Consider the following 19,980-nt stretch of genomic DNA (forward strand, 5'->3'; position numbering starts at 1 on the left):
AAAATATCAGTTGATGTTTGGCTACGAGCCATCCTACCCTCTCTTATAACTCATCGCTCTTTATCTGAGGTAGCCTCTCTCTAAATACCTATAACTGTTGAATGAATTTCACAATGCTTATGGAAATTTGTAGAATTGTGTTCTTGATTTAATGTAAAGAATATGCAATAAAAAAAATCCAAACCCCTTAACGTTACCAAGCACTTCATTAAACAACAGAATTACTCCTTTTTGATAAAAAAGTTCATATGATTTATTTTTCTTTAAATACTACAATTTTAAATAAAATATAATCATGAAAAGCCCAAGTTGCACGTTGTAATTTCATTTTCAAAATATCCATTGGTATCAAATTTCTGGAGATACATGCCAAGTCATTAGTTTCATCATTCTGCATAGAACACTTTCAGAGATATTTTAGAGGTGATTTATTTTTTGATTACACCACCTTGTATCTTGAAAACCATTATTTTATGGAACCACGGCAAAAATCACTCGAAGAATCGCGTCTTAAAAATTTATCAGCATACTTATATAATTAACACACTCTATATATTTTAATTTTTTTAATTTAATCAGTGTTGTAGAAGTGGTAGATAATGGATACCTTGATTTTAAAATAATTGATTGCCTGACTAAATACAAAAATTATTTAAATATTTGCACATTTACAAAATAAAAGATGTTCTTTGCAAATAAAAGGACCATGTACTAATTAGGTACAGTCGGCGCCACCCAAATGTGAACGGCAATATTGTACCGTGTAATTTAAACTTCAAATCATAGTCGTAAAATTCAATAGTTGTCAAATATGTCATTTAGAGCAAACGTAATTAAATGTAAACAAGTAACGTGAAATATGCTGGAGCATTTAATTGAAGCGCATAGAACAAGGGCTATAGCTAAATTAGAAGATAATTGGTCTTTGAGTAATTAGGTGATTACTCTAATCACTATAACTAATACTAATATACTAATCACGATAACTAATCACTCTTTGAGTGATTAGTTTGAGTGAAGTGGCTGCTGATTTTAAATGTCAGTAAGAGTTGTATATTTTATATTAAACAACGCTGGCGAGAACAATAATTACAAAGATCTATCAGGCAAGGTGTCGGGAAGGTTTCCAGTGACGCGGAAGAGAATGCCTTGGTTGAATTTATCCATAAGAATACCCTCTCTGTGTTACACCACTAAAAAAAGTCTGATTTACTACGATAAAATCCAGATAAAATTTCCATAACTACCAAAATGCGTTCACATTTGGGTGGCGTCAACTGTACATTAAAAAGTGGTCTCGGTGAAAATTGAAAATTGCTGTGGATACGAGTTATTTTTTTACTCTGGAATAAAGTTACGATCATAAAAACTCCAGTAGATGATTTGTTTGTTTTTAGCCACTTTTATTCCTTTTTTTAAAAAACTACCCGCACCCTTAACCCCTCCCCCAAACTTGCCTGTTTATGCGTTTAACCCCTAAAGCGGGGTTAAACGCATAAACAGGGTGTCACGCTTAAATATGATGTAAGCCCGTAACTTCATTTTTTGGCAGATTTCCAAAATTTTTATTTGGGAATGTAGGGTAAAAAAAACTATCTGTGATATTGTTGTTTTTATTAATGCAATTTACAGCCAACTAGGACGCGTTTTCTTGACGTCAAAACAGATGATTAGTATTAGCAATTTTTTTTTTTTAAAAACTACATATTCAATATTCTCATTCTGCTTCCCTTAAAACATCTTTTACCACCAAATTTCATCAAAATCGATACATCTTCAGGCGAGCACTACATGATGTCGCGAAATGTAATACAAGCCTGTATAGTTTCTTTATTTTTGGCAGATTTAAAAATTTTTTTTGGGGTAGTTTAAAAAAACTGACTGATACTGCTGTTTTTTATTCATGCAATACACGGCCAACTAGTGCTCATCTGAAGATGTATCCAATTTGCTAAAACTTGGTGATAAGACAATTTAAGGGATGCTGAAGGAGAATATGTAAACTGTTTTTTGGAAAAAAATTGCTAATACCAATTAGCTGTTTTGACGTCAAAAAAAACGTGTCCTAGTTGGCCATAAATTGCGTTAAAATAAAAACAACAGCATTACAGTTAGATAGTTCTTTATCCTACATTCTAAAAAAAAATATTGTCACGCCATCCGCACCCCAACACCCCCCCCCCCCCTCCCAAAGGCCAAAAACTAACCCCAAAAGGAATTACACTTATCTGATCTGTTCCACCAACCGGTTTTGACGATAGACTGGTTTTTCTGGTTCCAAAGACAAGGGGGCCCACGAAAGTGGTTTCTCGCCAAAAAGCGTAGCACTGTCAGATTCCACATGTCACTATGTAACAAATTTAGTGATTCTCGTACAACATGGTTTTGAGATATAAAAAAACTTCTTAGGGGCAGATTTCAGGGGGCTGTAACTCCGAAAGATGGGGCCAGTTGGCAAAAAGAAAAAATACGGGTCCCCTAAATTTGTCTTAAGAATCTATAATTTTGTTGCATGAATTTCCGGACACCCTGTATATCAGTTATAAAAAAATTTTACTGCACATCTTTGCTTACACTTCGTGTTACCCAAGATCAACTGACGTGGAGATCTCTTTTTCTGTTTTTTTTTGTTTTTTAAATTTTTCGCATGTTATTATGTTCTTGATTTTTGTCTGTTTTTACTTCTTAATAGTAGGGTGGAAGTAAATAAAACCCTTAAAGTTTGTAAAATTTTAATATATAATTATGTAAATATAAGAGAGGCATGATCACTTTATTTACATCACACCCGTCAAGACTTAAATTTCACGCACATAAAAATTACAAAGGCCACAAGAAAAATATTATCATACAAAAATGAAACGACACTCTTTATCATATTGGCAATAACAAAGGCCACAGCCCAAATTAAAAAAACATGAAACAATGCTAAAATTAATAAATCCCTTGCATTCTCAGTATTACCCGTATGATCCCTTGCTTCTATTTTACGAATAGGATCATCATAGTATGGCGTTTCATTTCCGATTGTCACATTGGAATTATTTCTGTTTTCTGCTTGTTTGGAAGAACGGCTACAATAATTTTCACCTCTCCAGGAAAATGTTGGTACATTTCTCGTACCTTGTTCAGAAACACCATAATCGTTTTTCATATTATGTTGACCGGAAGTTGAGGTGCTACATGTAGGTGTTATCTGGGAATTGTGCTTAAAGTCATCATTTGAAGTGTCTAAATGATACCAAAGTCCGTTAGCGTCTTGAACCGTGTTTTTTGTTTTCTTAATTTCATTACCAGCAGAACTGTCCTTTTTTCTTCCTTCATACATTATTCTATATAACTGTTTATATTTATCAACACTGTATGTTGAAATTACATCGAAGCCTATCGCATCGTTGTAAGTTCTGGAAAAAATTCCAAACGACTCGTCGAAATCTTTGGATGTAGCGAAAGTGTTATCGCAAAGTCTGGTAGTCGCTGAATTTGTCTTCAAATCTGCCATTGAATCACTTATACAATATTTCTTTTCAATTTGACTGAAATTATCAAGCGATATATTTATGTTAGTTTCACCTTCAGAATTAAATCTAGTACTCACAGTTTCTTCCGAAAATTTGGGAGAGGAATGAATATTGATAACATTAGAAGTATCTTCCAAGACTGCGGGAACTGAATTTTCTGTAATTCTATTGACTGCTTCTAGATTTCTCTCCTTTATCTGACATTCTTCCGATACTTTTGCCATTCCGTTAACAGTATTTGTTTCATCAAGATATGCTATGCAATTCCCGTTTGAATAATTCGGAATTGACGTAGACATGAAATAGACGTTTAGCATGGTATTTGGATTCTCGATAGAGTGCCGAACAATATTCCTTTCACTCGTATGATTTTTCGTAGCAACTTTGTTCACGACATTTCCACTTTTGGCAACGTTTTTTTTTTCCTGATAAGCCATATACGCTCTCTGTAATTGTTCATATTTAAAGGCGCTCAAGTTTGGAACAATGCTAGTGTCTTCACAATCGATGTTTTGTATGAAATATTTGAATTCCTCACCAAAGACACAGTCGGGGTTTTCAAGAGTTGTTGGGTGATTCAATGTTGTCTCTAAGTCATTATTTATCGGAATATCCTCGTGACTGATAATTTCATTTCTTTTCGTGTTTGCATCCATACATTCCTGGGCAATCTGTTGCTTTTCCAAAACGACTGTTGAATTATCTGTTTGCTGCTCCTCCATCTGAATTCTATCTTCATTTGTTTTTTCAAGGTCTTGGCCTACTTTATTATGTGGATTAATTTCAGGTGGTAGATCCACAGACAATTGTTTTGATTTTTTCTTCTTCTTCCTCGTCCTTTTGGTTTTAATTTCTTCAACTGTAGGTGTTTGAATTTCGGTAATATACTGAATTTTGTTGTGGACATTATCAGGCAGAAACCAAATCTGTTCCATGACGTCCACATCAAGAAACTGGGGGTTATATTTTTCTTCATTATGATATATTTCTTTGGTTTCTTTAGAATCTGTCTGCACCAGAGAGTTACCTTTAGCTTGGTTAGTCGCATTTTCTACCGAACTGATTTCATCGTTACCTGCCTCGTTCTTCAAATTTTCCTTTACTGATGTATCGGTTATTTGTTTACTTTTCTTCTTTCCTCTAGTTTTCTTCTTAGTTTTTATTGCTGTACTTGTCTCCTCTATTTCATTATTATTTCTAGGGTCGCTTTCAATACCATTTGATAGTGTGGTAAACCACTGAATTTGATTATCGACAATATTATCAAAATACCACAGGTTTCCTGTAGTTTTTGTGTCTAAAAGTCTTGAGTTTGATATTTCCATGCTGGTTTCTTTAAAATTTTCAATGATTTGCGCTTCTTCCTTTTTAATATCCTTAACGTTTTCCGGCTGATTCACACTTCCCGATTCGACAACTAATTGTTTTGATTTCTTCTTCCTCTTCCTTTTGGTTTTAATTTCTCCAACTGCTGCTGCTTGAATTTCGGTAATATACTGAAGTTTGTTATGGACATTATCAGGCAGAAACCAAATTCGTTCCACGAGATCTATATCAAGCAGCTCGGGGTTATATTTTTCTTCGTTACGAGACATTTCTATGGTTTCATTAGGACCTGTATGCACCAGAGAGTTACCTTCAGCCTTGTTGGTCACATTCTCTAGTGAAATGACTTCATCGTTACCTGCCTCGTTCATCAAACTTTGGTTTACTGATACGTCGTCTGCTTGTTTAGTTTTCTTCTTTCTTTTCATTTTTTTCTTAGCTTTTATTATTGTATTTACTTTTTCTGTCTCATAATTAATCCTAGTAGGGCTTTCAATGCCGTATGACGCTGCGGTAATTTGATTATTAACATAATTATTAAGATGCCACACTTGTTCCATCGTTTCTTTTTCTAGAAGTCTTGAATTGGAATATTGGGCGTCGTTTTCCCTAGAATTGTTACTAACCTCATTTTTTTTCTTTTCTGCAGACCCTTTCTCAACTTCCTTATCGTGTACTAGTACATTTGTAACCTGTGACTCTACGACCAGTTTTTTTGATTTCTTTTCGGTGTCTTCATTGTTTTTAACAGTTTTTTCCTCTTTCTCTACGTTTTTTTTTTGTTTCACATTAACACCCGCCAATTTCATCCAAAAGTCATACATATCGATTTCTTTTTGACACTGTAAGTTTAACTCTTCCGTGTTGTTATTCTTAGAATTGCTACTGATCTGCGTTTTTTCCTGTTCCGCAGCCTCTTTTTTAATTTTCTTATTACTTTTTGGTAGATTTGTACCTCCTGTTTCTTTTTGACACTGTAAGTTTAATTCTTGCATGTAGTTTTTCTTAGAATTGCTATTGATCTGCATTTTTTCCTTTTCCGCAGCCTCTTTCTTAATTTTCTTAATACTTTTTGGTAGATCTGTACTCTGTGTTTCTACAACTAATGCTTTTGATTCGTTTTTGGTTTTTCCGTTGTTTTTAACAGTTTTACCCTCCTTTTTGAGTGATTGTTCTGGTTTTACTGCCATACGAGCTGATTTCATCCAAAATTCATACATTTCACTTTCCTTCTGACGCTGTAAGTTTTGTTCTTGCAGGACAATTTTGTCACTCAATCCCGAGTGCCAAACATTTTCCAGTCCGCTCAGTTTTTCTTCCACTTTCTTCAGAGTATCAGAATCATAAAATATCTTTGGCGAGTTAATTTTAGTTGCTTCTTTTTTCTTTGTACTGACAAAGCTGCCCAAGCTTTCATTTGACAGACTATTAAATACTTGTTTTTGAGCATTATCTTTTAACATTTTCTGTGCTACTTTCTTAGGTAGATCAGGAAGTATTACATATCTTGAAGCTTCATTACTAACCACTGCACTGGTTCCCGGTTTATTGTGAATTTCATCCTCTACACATTCCTTTAATTCAGAGAACTCATTGTTTACTTTATCATTGCTAACTGCGGCTATCCCAGAGCTCTCCACGTTACTAACTGTCTTAGACTTTGATTTCTTCTTCTTTTTCGTTTTGGTTACTAGCGTCACGTTACCAACAGATTTAGTTTTTTCTTCGTTGTTCTTCTCAGAGTTTTCTAATCGTTCCATCCAAGCATTCACTATTTGTTTTCGAGATACGATAACAATTTTATCTTTAATTGACTCGTATTCCAATGGGGGAGGTTTGAGAGAGTAGTATTCTTCATCGAATTCTCTACTGTTGTAGTCACTGTCTGAATCTGAACTAATAATCCCATGGATTTGAGAAGCTTGTCTATCATCAATCTAGAAATGCATAAGATAATAGAAAATGTGCATTTATATATAATGAAAATTAGGTTCTTACTTCCATTATTTCATCGAAAATATGTTACAAATCCATTCCTGAAGTTCTGTCCAAAGTTCAATGTTTAAATACTTTAAATAAAATTTGCTTTGATTTATACATACATACAATTTCCACAAATATTGGCAAATAATCACTTGACTGAACTTGGACTTCAGCGAATACCTAATGAGATAACATTAATTAGAAATTGATAAAGCAGAAACCAAACATGAAAAAAGTACAGACAGATAAGGTTAGGAGAAATTACAAACTCTGTTGCCTTGCCACAGATGTTTAAACCGTAGGCACATTTTATACAAATACACTGGACCAGTATTAAATTTTGTTTTTTTACTACAACGGAAGGTACGGATGATAAAAGGACGTTTATTAATAATAACTTCTTTTTAATTAAAATTAAAATGGTGATTGAAATTTTTAAACGTGGTAGATTATATTTTAGTATTTCTGTACATCTGACAACAATGCAATCGCAGTGGCATCTGTAAATTGGTAAATTACTAAAATTAGATAGGTATGTTTTGTATTTTGAGGATTTAGGATTTTCCTCTGCGGGAATTACCCGAGGCTCGAGCGTATCTAATTGAACAATTAAATTTAATTTATTTTTTGCAACTTATCAACAAAGCCTATTAGCTATTCTACTGTTTAAAAGTACTTATTAAATTATGATTAAAAATATGAGAAGTATCTAATCAGATACAATACTTTACTTTGATAACACTTTGACCTTCTAATACAGCTATTGTTACTCAAGTATTGTATGCTCTTTTTTAACCTTCTTTATATGAATTTAGCCACAAAATACAGTAACTGTAGATTTTATTAAAGCATCCTATTTGAATTTTAGCGGATTTTTGCTAGCGCCTGCGCAGTGTGCATTGTATCGTTAAAACATGAACGCGTATGCGTGTAGCATGCGCCGGTAATGTTTGAAAACAAAATCAGGTTTTGGTTTTTTTCAATCGTTTGTTTTTTATACTACGAGTCGTTTTTTTAGTTTCTCGGGCTACAGTGTGTCGTGTGTAATAACATTTTTTATACCAAGAGAACTTTTACACTTTCTGAAGTAAGTGAATAGAATGCATATCGATGTAGATAGCACCTAGTACCTACGTAGATTACTTAATTCTCAGCAGTAAATGACTACATCTCTGCCTTTTAATAACTACTTACAAACACAATGTTTAACTTGTAACTGGCATATAATTTTAGATACACTTGGCCAATTGAGATTACACAAGTAAAATCAAAAGTTTTGATTTTGTACGTAAGCGACATACTGTAATTTAGCTTTACCAAATTGACCAATTTTTGATGCCAAATAGCAATAAAATCCTCAGAAATATTCAATAAAATCTTATTCACTGTAAAAAAAACAATACAATGATTGAATTACAAATTTTAAATTTTACATAAAATACTTAGCAGATACCATAATTATGTAAAATATCATATATGCTTATATATTTGTTACAGATATAATAAAAAAGTGAAATCACAAATATCCAAAGGATATTCTCAAATAAAGATAAATTTCTCCAATCGCTTAACACTAAAATTTCCAAAATCACAAGAAATATCACAAACAGTAATGAAATTAATGAAGTGACTTCCTTCTTTCTAGTCTTGCCATGGTTGCTTCTACGTTTTCTTGCTGCGATTCTCTGAATGGGATTTTCGAAGCATGTATTTGTGTGCATCTTCTCAAATTTAGAAAAATCATTATTTTCCTTTACCAAATTGTAAATAAATTTGTTATCTGATGTTCTTGATAGTAAAGAAATTCTTTCCCTATTCAAAGGATCTTTAGAACAATGCTTTTGTTCTACAGAAGTTTCAAAGTTTTTTCGCACCGGCAAGCCAGAAAATGTCAGTACTTTATTTAAAACGTGTCGATTTTGCTCACTTGCAGACAATGTATTTTTTTCTATTCTACTTGGAGCATCAAATGTATTGTCAACCTGAATTTTTTCGTAAGGCTGTTTGGACGGAAAGGTAAAATCGCTTTGTTTTGGCGCTACTTGAGAATACGATTTCTGACTGCTGTTTAAATTCCCTAAACAGTAGCGAAGTTTTTTACTTCTCTCAAGAGTCGGTTTCTCCATACAGTTGTTACAAAAAATCTCATTTTTCTGTATTCGTTCACTGATAAGTTTACACATTTCGTGGCAGTTTGTGATAACTGTAGCTGAACGGTTGGCGACTTTGAAAAATTTTCTCGACATTTTCTCAAAATCTTTTAAATTTTCATTACAAGTTGTGGACTTATCTGTTTTCATTTGTTCAGAAATGAGCTTAGATATATGCTTACAATCTTCAAGAATTGCAGCCGAATCTTTAAAAAATTTTTTGAAATCATCAAACGATTGGATAAAGTTTTCTGGATTTTTGAAATTTTCTTTGTACACTGTTGCTATACTTGCGTTTATCTCGCTACTGGAACTGGCCTTAATTGTATTTTTTAGATTTGTAATTCCAACGTTTTCTTTACTTATTTGTTGTTCGTCTAAAATTGTTGTCATACTGTCTTTATATTTCTTTCTTGTTTGTAATTTAAATGTATCCTTTTTCTTGATACAACCTAAAGCAATATTTTGACACACTTTATTACGAGACCCAGTACTTGGCAGTTCCGCAGGCAATTGTTTTGATTTTTTTTGTTCGCTTTCAACATCTTCAATTGGTTTTAACATTGTATTAGTTTTTTTCATGTTTTCAAAATTAGTATTTTTAGCTTCTATCGGGATGTTCAGAGACTGAATTTTGGTATCAACAGCTTCAATTTTTCTATGGAAAATGCTCGGATTATAATTTTCAATTGTGGAATTCGTTTGTATGCCCTTAGTTTTTTTTATATTATATTTGTTATGATTTTCTTCAAATTTCTTGGATGTGAATTGTAAAAGAGGTACAAATTTTTTCTTTTTCTTGTTGTTACATCCAGACCAATTTATTTTATGCATACGTGTGAAACTATTTCTTTTCGGTGCGTCAAGACTTGGAAACTCCTTCTCAAGCATATTTGTACCTATATTTACACTCTGTTCACTGTTGTGGGCTGTAGAGATCATATTATCGCGGTACTCTATTTCTCTTTTCCTACACGCTTCTTTTCTTTGAGATTTATTTCTTCTTTTGGTTAAGATGTCAATAATGCTACCTGTCAATGATATATTAGGGTATATGTTGCTTCCAAGGTGCCAAAAATTTTTCCTAATATGATCTGTCATGGCGTCAACATAAAGAGGAGCATTCTTATCGAAGTAATTTGTTTTTGTGACTGGATTTTGATGTCCGTTGTCAATATTTATATTTTTCGGTTTTAATATATGAGTCGTATAAGCTTTATAAAGATGCTCATAATTAAAATTTGGAATGACATTAATTAACTGCGTGAAACATTTATGTTCTTTAGTGGAATAGTTGTCAAGTTCTTTTAAGGTTGCAGTTATGTCATAACTACTCAGTATCGTTGCTAAATCTAATCGTATAATTATAGAAAGGCGTTCTTGAACATTGAAAGTTAGTGTAAGCTCGCCAAAGCAACAGTTATTGCTAATATTTGAGTTTCCTCGGGTATCGACAATACTGTTTAAATTTTTTTTATCCATTTGCCAATTTTTTGAAACTTTTGTGCAATTTTCTTTAAGGAACGCACAGAACTGTGTAAATATTTTCTTTTCCTTTGTGTTGATATCGTGTCCATATAATCCACCGAAGTTTGACAATTCGTTTTGATATATATCCAAGGTTACTATGTCAGATAATTTTTTCTTTTTATTATAGTTCATGTTACAAGATTTGCCTACACATTTTCTTATACTGAATCTAACTTTTGCTTCAGGATTGGTTATGATGTTAATAATGTTGTCGGGCGCTGACATACAAAGGTAATTTTTATTGCTAAATTTTCTTTTCACATTATGTTGCCAAACAGTGGATTTTTTCTTTGAAAAATATATTTCAACAATGTTGGCTTCAGAATTTTCTATCAAATAATCTTTAACTAGATCATTCCCCAGAGCAATTTTGTAAGAAACTGGATTTTGATATGTTGCTTTATTCTTTTGCATAAAAAAACTGTAGAAATGTTCATAATTGGAAATGTTTGGGTTTGGAATGATGTTATTACGTGAAAAGTATATGTTATCTATAACATATTTTAATTCTTCATTTAAAATTGCTGTCTCTTTGCCAGGTTTGCTAAATGATGTACCCAAATAAGTATTTATTGTTTGTTTCTTTTCAATATCTTCAATTGGTTTTGTCATAACTGTTTCAAAATTTTTAGCTTGTATTGGAATGTTCGGAGACGGAATTTTGGTATCAACAGCTTCAATTGTTGAATTTATTTGTATGTTTTCCTTAGCTTCTTTTATATTAGATTTGGTGTGATTTTTTGCATATTTCTTGGAAGTGAATTGTAAAAGAGGTACAAATTTTCTCTTTTTCTTCTTGTTGTTACATCCAGACCAACTTATTTTATGCATGTGTGTGAAACTATTTCTTTTCCGTTCGTCAAGACTTGGAAACTCTTTCTCAAATGTTTTATTTGTAATTATATTTATAGTCTGTTCACTCTTGTGGATTGTAGAGATTGTATTATCGCAGTACTCTATTTTTCCTTTGCAGCATGTTCCTTTTCTTCGAGATCTATTTCTTCTTTTGGTTAACATGTCAACAATGCTACCCGTTATTGATATATTAGGGCATATATTGCTTCCAAGCTCCCAAAAAATGTTCCTAATTTGATCTGTCACGGCCTCAACATAAATTGGGGAATTTTTATCTAAATAATTTGTTTGTGTAACTGTATTTTGATGTCGGTTGTCAATATTTAGGTTTTTCTGTTTTAATATATGAGTCGTATAAGCTTTATATAGTTGCTCATCATTAAAATTTGAAATGAATTCAATTGATTGTGTGAGTATTGCTGCTATATCTAGTCGTGTACTTATAGAAATACTTTCTTCAAAATTAAAAGTAAGTATAATCTCTCCAATGCCACTTGAGTTTTTTCGGACTTCGACAACCTTGCTTAAATTTTTCTTATGCATTTGCCAATTTTTAGAGTGTGCTATGAAGTTTTGTTTAAAAAATGCACAAAGCTGTTTAAATATTTTATATTTACTTTCACTCGTTTTACCGAAACTTGAAAATTCTTTTTGATATATAAAATTCACAGTTTCCAAGATTACGTCGGTAAATTTTTTTTTGTTATATGATTTGCTCATGTATTTTCTTATACTGAATCTATCTTTTGTTTTAGGCTTAGTTATGGTGTCGATAACGTTGTCCGGAACTGACATACAAAGGTAAGTTTTTTTGCCAAATTCTTTGATCATATTGTACAGCCAAACAGTGGATTTTTTATTTGAAATATATATCTCTCCAAAGTCTTCAAAAACTTGTATCAAATAATTTTTAACGAGAGCAATTTTGTATGCAACTAGCCTTTGATATCTCTCATTATTCTTTTGAATAAAAACAGTGTATGCTCTGTATAATTGTTCGTAATTGAAGATATTTGTGTTTAAAATAATATTATTTGAACAATCTATATTACGTATGAAATTTTTTAATTCTACACTAAAAACATATTCCAAAATAACTATATCTTTATCAGACTTGCTAATTGATGTTACTGAATCTGTATTTATTGAAACGTTAGATACTTCTGTGCCTTTTGTAGTATTGATATCTTCTTGAAAGTCTATATTTTCTTGAGTTTTTTGTTGCTGTTCAGACACATTAGCAGAATTTTCTTTACAATGTTCCACGATTTGTATTACAGGTATGTCCTGATCTGTTCTTTCAATGTTTGAATTAATATCATGATCCACATTGTCCAAAGAATCAATTTTTTGTGGTTCTTCTGTAGTTATCTTTTTCCCTTTCTTCTTTCTCCTCTTCTTGGTTTTAGTTTCTTCAATTGGTGCTGTTATACTGATGTCCTTGTATTTTAAACTAAATTGTATGCTTTCGATATTCAGTTCGTTGATAGAGAAGTGATCCAATTGTGTCTCCAGCATGGTTTCCTGGTTTTTCGTACTTTCTACTACTTTATCTTCATCAGTAGTTAATTTATTCAAGATGTTTTGATCTTTTGGTGGTTCATTATCGGTTAGTTTCTTTGATTTTCTTTTCTTCTTCTTAGTTTTCTTCTTATCTGTTGCTAATGTATTTACTTCCACCACATCTTCAGAGTAAAATAACAATTGAATTTTATTATCAATAATATCTTCCGTTGTTAATTCCTCTAAGAGATGGTTTAACCTTTCTTGACAGTTGGTCATAATTTGCATCTGTTCAGTTATTTCTTCCAATATTTTTTTGCATGTTTGATTTACTCGCTTCAGAATCTCTTCTGTAGCTTTTTTAATTTCGTCAGAAGTATTCATTAAAGATTTTTCAGCAGACTGTTTTGATTTCTTTTTCGCTTTCTTTTTCTTTCCTTTTATGGCTAGCGATTGTATACTAGCTTCACTGATGTCGATATATTCTAGTTTACGTGTTTTTTCTAACATTTCACATATTTCCGCAGCTTTACCTTTGGGTTTTTTCGTTTTTGTGGTTTTTTTTTCAACTTCTACAATATAACCTTTGTTGAAAAGAATATTGACATCAAGAGGGCGAAATTTCTTTTTCTTAGTGTTTGAGTTTTCATTAATGAACCCAGAATTTATTACGTTTGCTGGAAAGGCGGCAGTAAGATTTGGCAATTTTTCTTGTAATACATCCTCTGTTGCTGAGCTCGTTACTTCAGGTAATTTTATATTAATATGACTCTGAATATTATCCATGCAGTTCAGGTTCTTATTCAAGTTAAAGTTGCTGAAGAAGTCACATTTTGATTTCGTCATTTCCAACATTTTGCTTTGTTTTTCAGACGTATTTATATTAGTGGGTGTTTTTATTCTATCTATTGCACAGTTCTCCAGGCTTTTTTGTACCTCCTTCCATGGTTCCTCATTTATTTTTAGATTATCGTTTTCCTCAAAATTTTCTGTACTGCTGAGAAAATCATCGAATGGTTGAAATTCTTCTTTTCTTTTTGGTATTTCCCAAGTGTGACTTTCTCTTTTAGGTTTATTTATACCACTGACTGATTTTGCTCCAGCTATTGCACAGTCCTCCAGGTATGGAAACACATTTTGTTCCTCTTCCCACAATCCCACACTTTCGTTTTCCTCAAAACTATCTATATAGTTGAAAAAATCAAACCGTCGAAATGTCTTCTTTCTTTTTGGCGTTTCCCAAACTTCACTTTCTCCTTCAGAATCCTCAGTATTATTTGATGCACAATTTTCTAAGTATGCATATTTTTCTCTTAGCTCGTCCCATGTTCTTATATTTTTTTCATCAAATTGCGTTAGATTAGTATTTTTCTCTACGTTATCATTATCAAAATCATAGCTAAGAGGTTGCTCCTTTTTTTTCTTGTTCAAGTTACCATTAAACGCAGACTCTATTTCCATTATTGCATAGCTTTCTTCAAAAGTATTTTCCAGTGTTTCGCATGTTTCCCCTTTACATACATTTACACTAGCTTTATGGGTTACATATTTTCTAGGATTGTCAAGAAAATCAATATCAAGGGGTGTAATTTTCTTTTTACCGGATTTATGATTGTTTGACATGGTATCCAAAATATCAAAAGTTTGTGTTTGGGTATTACTTTTTAAATTCATTACTTTATTTTTAGGTGATTTTGATTCATTGGATGGAGACCCATTGGAGAGCTGTGAATTATTTTTCAGTTTATTTTGACTTTCCTCGTTATTATTACAATTTCTTACTTTTAAGTTAAGAGTTGCAATCGCAGCATATTCCACTTGATTGGCTGTTTTAGACTTTGATTTTTTTTTCTTTTTCTTCTTCGGTGTTGTTTCACTACTCGTAGCTTGAATTTTTACTTGGTAATTTTTTTGTATGCTCTTCTGCCGTTCTTCCCAGATGTTTACTACTTTTCTTTGAGAAATGACCACGATTCTATCTCGTATTGACTCGTAATCAAATGGAGGTGGTTTTAAGGAGTTGTATTCTTCATCGAAATCTCTTTTGCCGTCGAAATCGCTGTCTGAATCAGAACTAATGATTCCATGGATTTGTGCCGCTAGTCTGTCATCGATCTGAAGATTATAAAAATATATTACCTTATAATAATAAATGTAACGGCATTTTATGATTTTACAAGTTAAAAGACCCACATCTATCCTTATGGAAAAACGGTCCCGGTCGAATGGTACAAAACTTTGCCCAATGATAGTCCTCAATGTGTCGATCAAAAAAAGTCCATGGGACCTAGGTCTGAAAAACTACTGTTCTGAAGCTACAGCCTCCTGAAGTTATCGAATTCACATGCTCGATGACCATCAAGTCCAATGAATTATGGGCGAGTAAAAGCAAATTTCTATATAAAGTGACCAAGCTGGCTGTTTCTTGCTGAATTTTCGTGTGCTGCATGCAAATCCGTGGTCAAAATAGCTGTATTATCCTTCAGTCTTCTGAAAATCGATAAAGCACCTACTGAAGAACAGCGATAGCGACACACACTGCTCGAGCGACATCTTATGTTTTTACACATGGATTCGATAACTTCAGAAGGCTGTAGCCTCAGAACAGTAGTTTTGCAGACTTTTTTGATCGACACATTGAGGACTATCATTCGTCAAAGTTTCATAACATTCGACCGGGACCGGTTTTCCATAAGGATAGTTGCGGGGTCCTTTTGCAACAAAAACCAATTTGATTTAAAAATTTAACATTAAACCATAATAAATGCTTTTGGTGGTGTCAATTAAATGTATATGTTATTGAACGTATTTTATTATTAGTAAAATAATTTATTAATAAGAAAATGATTAAAAAGGTAACTATTTCAATAAAAATCTTACCTCCATTATTTTTCGAAATTAGTTACAAATCCATTATACAACTCGTTTGTTCACATAGATCTATTAAAATTTTAGTCAAATGATAAACAAAGTACATTGTTGATATTGGATAAAATGCCAGGATAATCAAATAATAAACAAAAATAAAAATTAAAGGTTAACTTTACGTTAAATGTAAAGTACGTTTACTAGTTCAGTGAATCACACAAGATCTAGGATATATTACAAAGAGATAGGTTGACCTTTCTCCTCGCTCGCCCAGTGGTACCGACGCCATTACTTTGGAGTTTGGATCTCAAATTAAATTATTCTAATTCGGTGATTACAAGATCTAGGATATTATTATTAACACCAACGATCTTTATTATACAGCATATGTAACAGCATGTGTAAAAAATCCAAAAGAAGAAAAAACATTAAAAATGTAAGTTGGCTTTATAAACTCCTGTTCAATTATTGGTGGTTTAGAAGTATCGAAGTTTTGGAGTTAAAAAAAGGAACAACCGTTCTTTTGGTTGTACAATAAGGCCATTATACTATGGTTTTTGATAAAAGTTTAAAACATGGTACATGATAAAAGTTTAGCCCTCATCTTTACCTCATTCTTAGGCATTCTTCATTGTAATATTTTATAAAAATCTTGACATAATTCACAGATTACTTACGTATAAGAACTAGTTAGCATCGCGCCAGCTTAGAAAGTATAGTTGTTACGATGTCAATTGGAACCTGCAAATCTTAAAGCACAGGACCGTATGCACTTCTCCTGAAATTTTTTCCTATGCTTTGACCATGATGTGTCTCGTAATTTACACTCGAATAGCAATTCGGCGAGTCCGGTATTGGTAAACTAGTCCGCCTGATGTAGAATTGACGGCGGCGCGCTAGTCATCAAAGAAAACCTGTATTGGTCCACTAGATCGTAAATAATTTTTTTGTATGGTACACGGGTTCACTTAGCTTTGCCGCTTTGCCAGTGCAGTGCAGAGTATTGCTTCGCTTGGTATGTTGTTGGTATAATACGTTATATTATACGTTATTAGTTGATATTATCGTTCATATCGTAACCAGTAATGGGTAATAGTTATTAAAATAAATGTTATACGTAATTATCTAGTAATTTAGCGTGGCTCTCTGGAGACTCTTTGAAACGGAGGATAACAAAATAAGTCGGGAAAATCCAAAAATAATGGAACCGGTTATTGTCGAAAGCATCGAAACAAAGTCAGAGTTTAAAAACAAAGATTTACATGTCAACGTATTATATTAAATATACAGGGTCGGAAAGTCCCCATGGTTCATCGGCCGTTACGTGAGAGCGATAAAGTAAGTCATAGAAATCCGTGCGATAGAGAAAGATGACTATAATGAAGGCATCTAATAGTCACCGCCCATTTCGCCCTTCCACAAATAAGAAGTGGATCTTATATGAATGTTTGAAGATTGAAAATAGTGAACAATGTGATAAAAAAGTTAGGAAACGGATTAACGAATTAACTAAGATATCAAAATCGACAATTTATCGCGTAATTAAGGAAGGATTGATCACGGTACAAAGAGGAAACAGAAAAAATCAAAATTAAAGAAAATTGACGATTTTATGATTATAATTAAAAATATTTAGATATTTACAATGCGATTTTAAACATAAAAAACTTGACAATCGTATGGCAATTATATGGTAATTTAGCTTGGAATATAGTCTATCTAGACGAGACAGGGCAAAATTTTTCTGGACGTCTATGGATTCCGTAGAATTTATGAGTTAAATGTTTTTATGCGGTTCCAATTGAGATCGTAACTATAAAAACAACGGACTTTTATGTATGCGTACTCGTGGTCTGGACTAAAACTAGTTAGGATTTTTATAATCCTGCACATTGAAATTTGTAGGTTTAACTTGTTAGGGCAAAGACTACGGCTAAGTTAGGAATACCACCTTTTTATAAACTTACCATTAATCTTAAAAAGTAAAAAGATAGAATCTTTCAAAGTTAGGTTTTAAGACTTTATTAGACTACTAGGGCTACGTTAAAAATTACGAATAGTTAACAAAGGCAGTGGCAGTTTTGAGTGCATTGAGACAAAAACATGCCTTCCAATTACCTATATCTTTAGGATCTCTCTGGAAATAATTGTCAACGCACGTTTCAATAGTTTTAAATTTCCATGATGGTATTATATGCGCAGAATCAAATGCTGCCTGCGCAGTTTGGCTCAACCCTATGAAATTGTAATTTAAGTCCATATTATAATTGGTCAGTGTTTAAATCAGGTTGGTCTGTGGTTTCGACGCCATTACTTTGGCTTGCAGTACTAAAAGTAGAATTTTTGTTTATATTTTTAATTAACTGCTTTATTTTTACATCTTATTGAAGTATGTACATCATCTACAGAAGGGATAATACAAACATCAATTTGCATAAGTATTTATTTTCGTAAAACTATCTAGATTTACAAATAAATTTGGCACAGAATAACACGGTGGCCCACTATAACTTGTCCTTCTTTAGAGTAAAATCGAGTACTTTGCAAATGTCGCAGTCCGCCTCCGCGTTGCAAGAACACCCCTCCTCGCACTTTTTTAGGTCCTCGCAAATTTTAAAATTCTTGAACTGTTTCAGTTCTTTCTTTACTGTGTTCAAGTCGTTAATAGCCGCACTCAGGTCGCTGGCCCTAACGTAGTCACTGGATTTAGCACCGGACTCTCCAGTTTTCACACCAAACTCGCCCGGTTTCGAGCACGTTTCACTAGTCTTCGCGCCCGGCTCGCCGGATTTGGCGCCCTTGACGTTGTTTATCTGTTATCCCTTATGTCACATGAACACGTCCTGGAGTTCCGCGGCGGCTGACAGTCTGGAGGCCATCTCGTCCTCGAACGTCACCATTTTCTCCTTCTGCTTGGGCAGCGACTTCCGTGGGGCCCTCACCGTCAAGGGCAGGAAATTCGTGGATATCGGTGCGTCGCCCGATGTTAGCGACAGGTCGAACTCGCTGATGCTGCGCGGGACGAAATACTCCACCAGGGGCTCGGCACCTTCAAAATGATAAATACGTGTTAATATGTAGGGTTTATAAACTGATGATATTGCACAACTACTCTGCGGGCTACTTGTCCCGACCAGCATTGAGTAATACCAGCAATATCTAGTAAACGGCTAGAATAATTCGTCAGCTGAACCTAGCAGGCATATGCCGGTTTCGAACTTATTAGTTCTCATCAGTATGCCATATCTTTGCGGGTCTAACAGTTTGAACACCTAGGCATTGAATAGCATAGATCATAGATGCAGCATTTGCATCTCACCTAATATATTATAGATTGTACAACTGAAGACAGATTCTTCCGTGGCTCTGGTATAGTTCTTCCGAAGTCAGTTGAACATGCATAAAAAAACCTAAACCAAATTTAATTAAAAAAAAAGTTTTCTGCTAAAGGTAGAAAATTATAATAATTTGTATATAATGTCTAGAAAATTTCTATTATATGTTCATTTGACCAATAACATTTTAATTATTTATGTCCTCAAACAATTTTATTATATTAATGGTAAATTTCGTTTTGTTCCGTTTCAAAAGGTCTCCAAAATGCCCTTTTGTAATAATATTAGTAAACCAAATATCCCTCTTATTTTTCCCTTTCGCAATTGTAATATGAATGATTAATAGAAGGTCGCCTATAATAAATTAAAATTATCTGAATCACTCCAAATTCCGCATTAGCGCACTGCACTGCTAGGCGACTCGTCGACAATTGAATTTTATGACGCAATGGACCAGAGAAACAGTGAGCATTGCTCTTTGCCCGCACGTTCATTCTTCAACTGACCGTATACATTTCTACCACCTGCACTTTTCGTTCGACCAGATCTGTATATGGGTATGGCTAAATAAATGTTGGAACAAGTTTTTCAAATATTTCAATGCCGAGCTGATGCTTAGCGACCGAGCCTGGTACATACCTTGAAGATATTGGTTCTTCAATTGACTTCGGAAAAACTATAATAAAATTATACATATTGTACATAAAAAATCGAAAGATAATTAAATTTTGGATCTAGATGATAAATTTAACTGATATAAAAAGATATCCGTGAATAAATTAAATGTATTACAGTCAGTACGATATTTGTTGAGATAGAATTCCAAGAAGACCCCTGCGTCACTTTCTTGGAATTAACCGCATTCGACACTCGAGGTAGATAGACATTGGCGGCGTGGAGTTCACGGTA

The 19,980-nt window shown here is 33.1% G+C and overlaps 2 protein-coding genes across 3 annotated transcripts; both read right to left on the reverse strand.

Annotated features, from left to right (window-relative positions):
- Positions 1 to 2,715: 2,715 nt before the first annotated feature.
- On the reverse strand, positions 2,716 to 7,252 carry LOC108908551. Of its 2 annotated transcripts, none has more exons than XM_018712616.1 (3): positions 6,950 to 7,247; positions 6,846 to 6,891; positions 2,716 to 6,784 (listed from the first exon to the last, which is right to left on the reverse strand). In XM_018712616.1, the coding sequence occupies exons 2-3, from the start codon at positions 6,849 to 6,851 to the stop codon at positions 2,792 to 2,794; spliced, it is 3,999 nt and encodes a 1,332-aa protein (XP_018568132.1). In that variant the 5' UTR covers positions 6,852 to 6,891; positions 6,950 to 7,247; the 3' UTR covers positions 2,716 to 2,791. The 2 variants fall into 2 exon arrangements, with proteins under 2 accessions (XP_018568132.1, XP_018568133.1); XM_018712617.1 differs by having other exon boundaries at positions 3,442 to 3,536; positions 3,599 to 6,784; positions 6,846 to 7,252.
- Positions 7,253 to 8,272: 1,020 nt separating this feature from the next.
- On the reverse strand, positions 8,273 to 15,926 carry LOC108908535. Its single transcript, XM_018712594.1, has 3 exons — positions 15,749 to 15,926; positions 14,651 to 14,983; positions 8,273 to 14,593 (listed from the first exon to the last, which is right to left on the reverse strand). Exons 1-3 carry the CDS (start codon positions 15,752 to 15,754, stop codon positions 8,273 to 8,275), a joined length of 6,660 nt encoding a protein of 2,219 aa, XP_018568110.1. The 5' UTR covers positions 15,755 to 15,926.
- Between the last annotated feature and the right edge of the window lie 4,054 nt (positions 15,927 to 19,980).

This window comes from Anoplophora glabripennis, unplaced genomic scaffold (genome assembly GCF_000390285.2).
Source record: "Anoplophora glabripennis isolate ALB-LARVAE unplaced genomic scaffold, Agla_2.0 scaffold207, whole genome shotgun sequence".
Taxonomy (NCBI): Eukaryota; Metazoa; Arthropoda; class Insecta; order Coleoptera; family Cerambycidae; genus Anoplophora; species Anoplophora glabripennis.

Bases quoted from the DNA above. Each gene is read 5' to 3' on its own strand.
- LOC108908535 (XM_018712594.1), bottom strand. The intron at 14,594-14,650 runs GTAAGAAATTGT...AATAATTCACAG, and splicing joins TTGCAACTCTTAACTTAAAA to CTCTCCAATGGGTCTCCATC.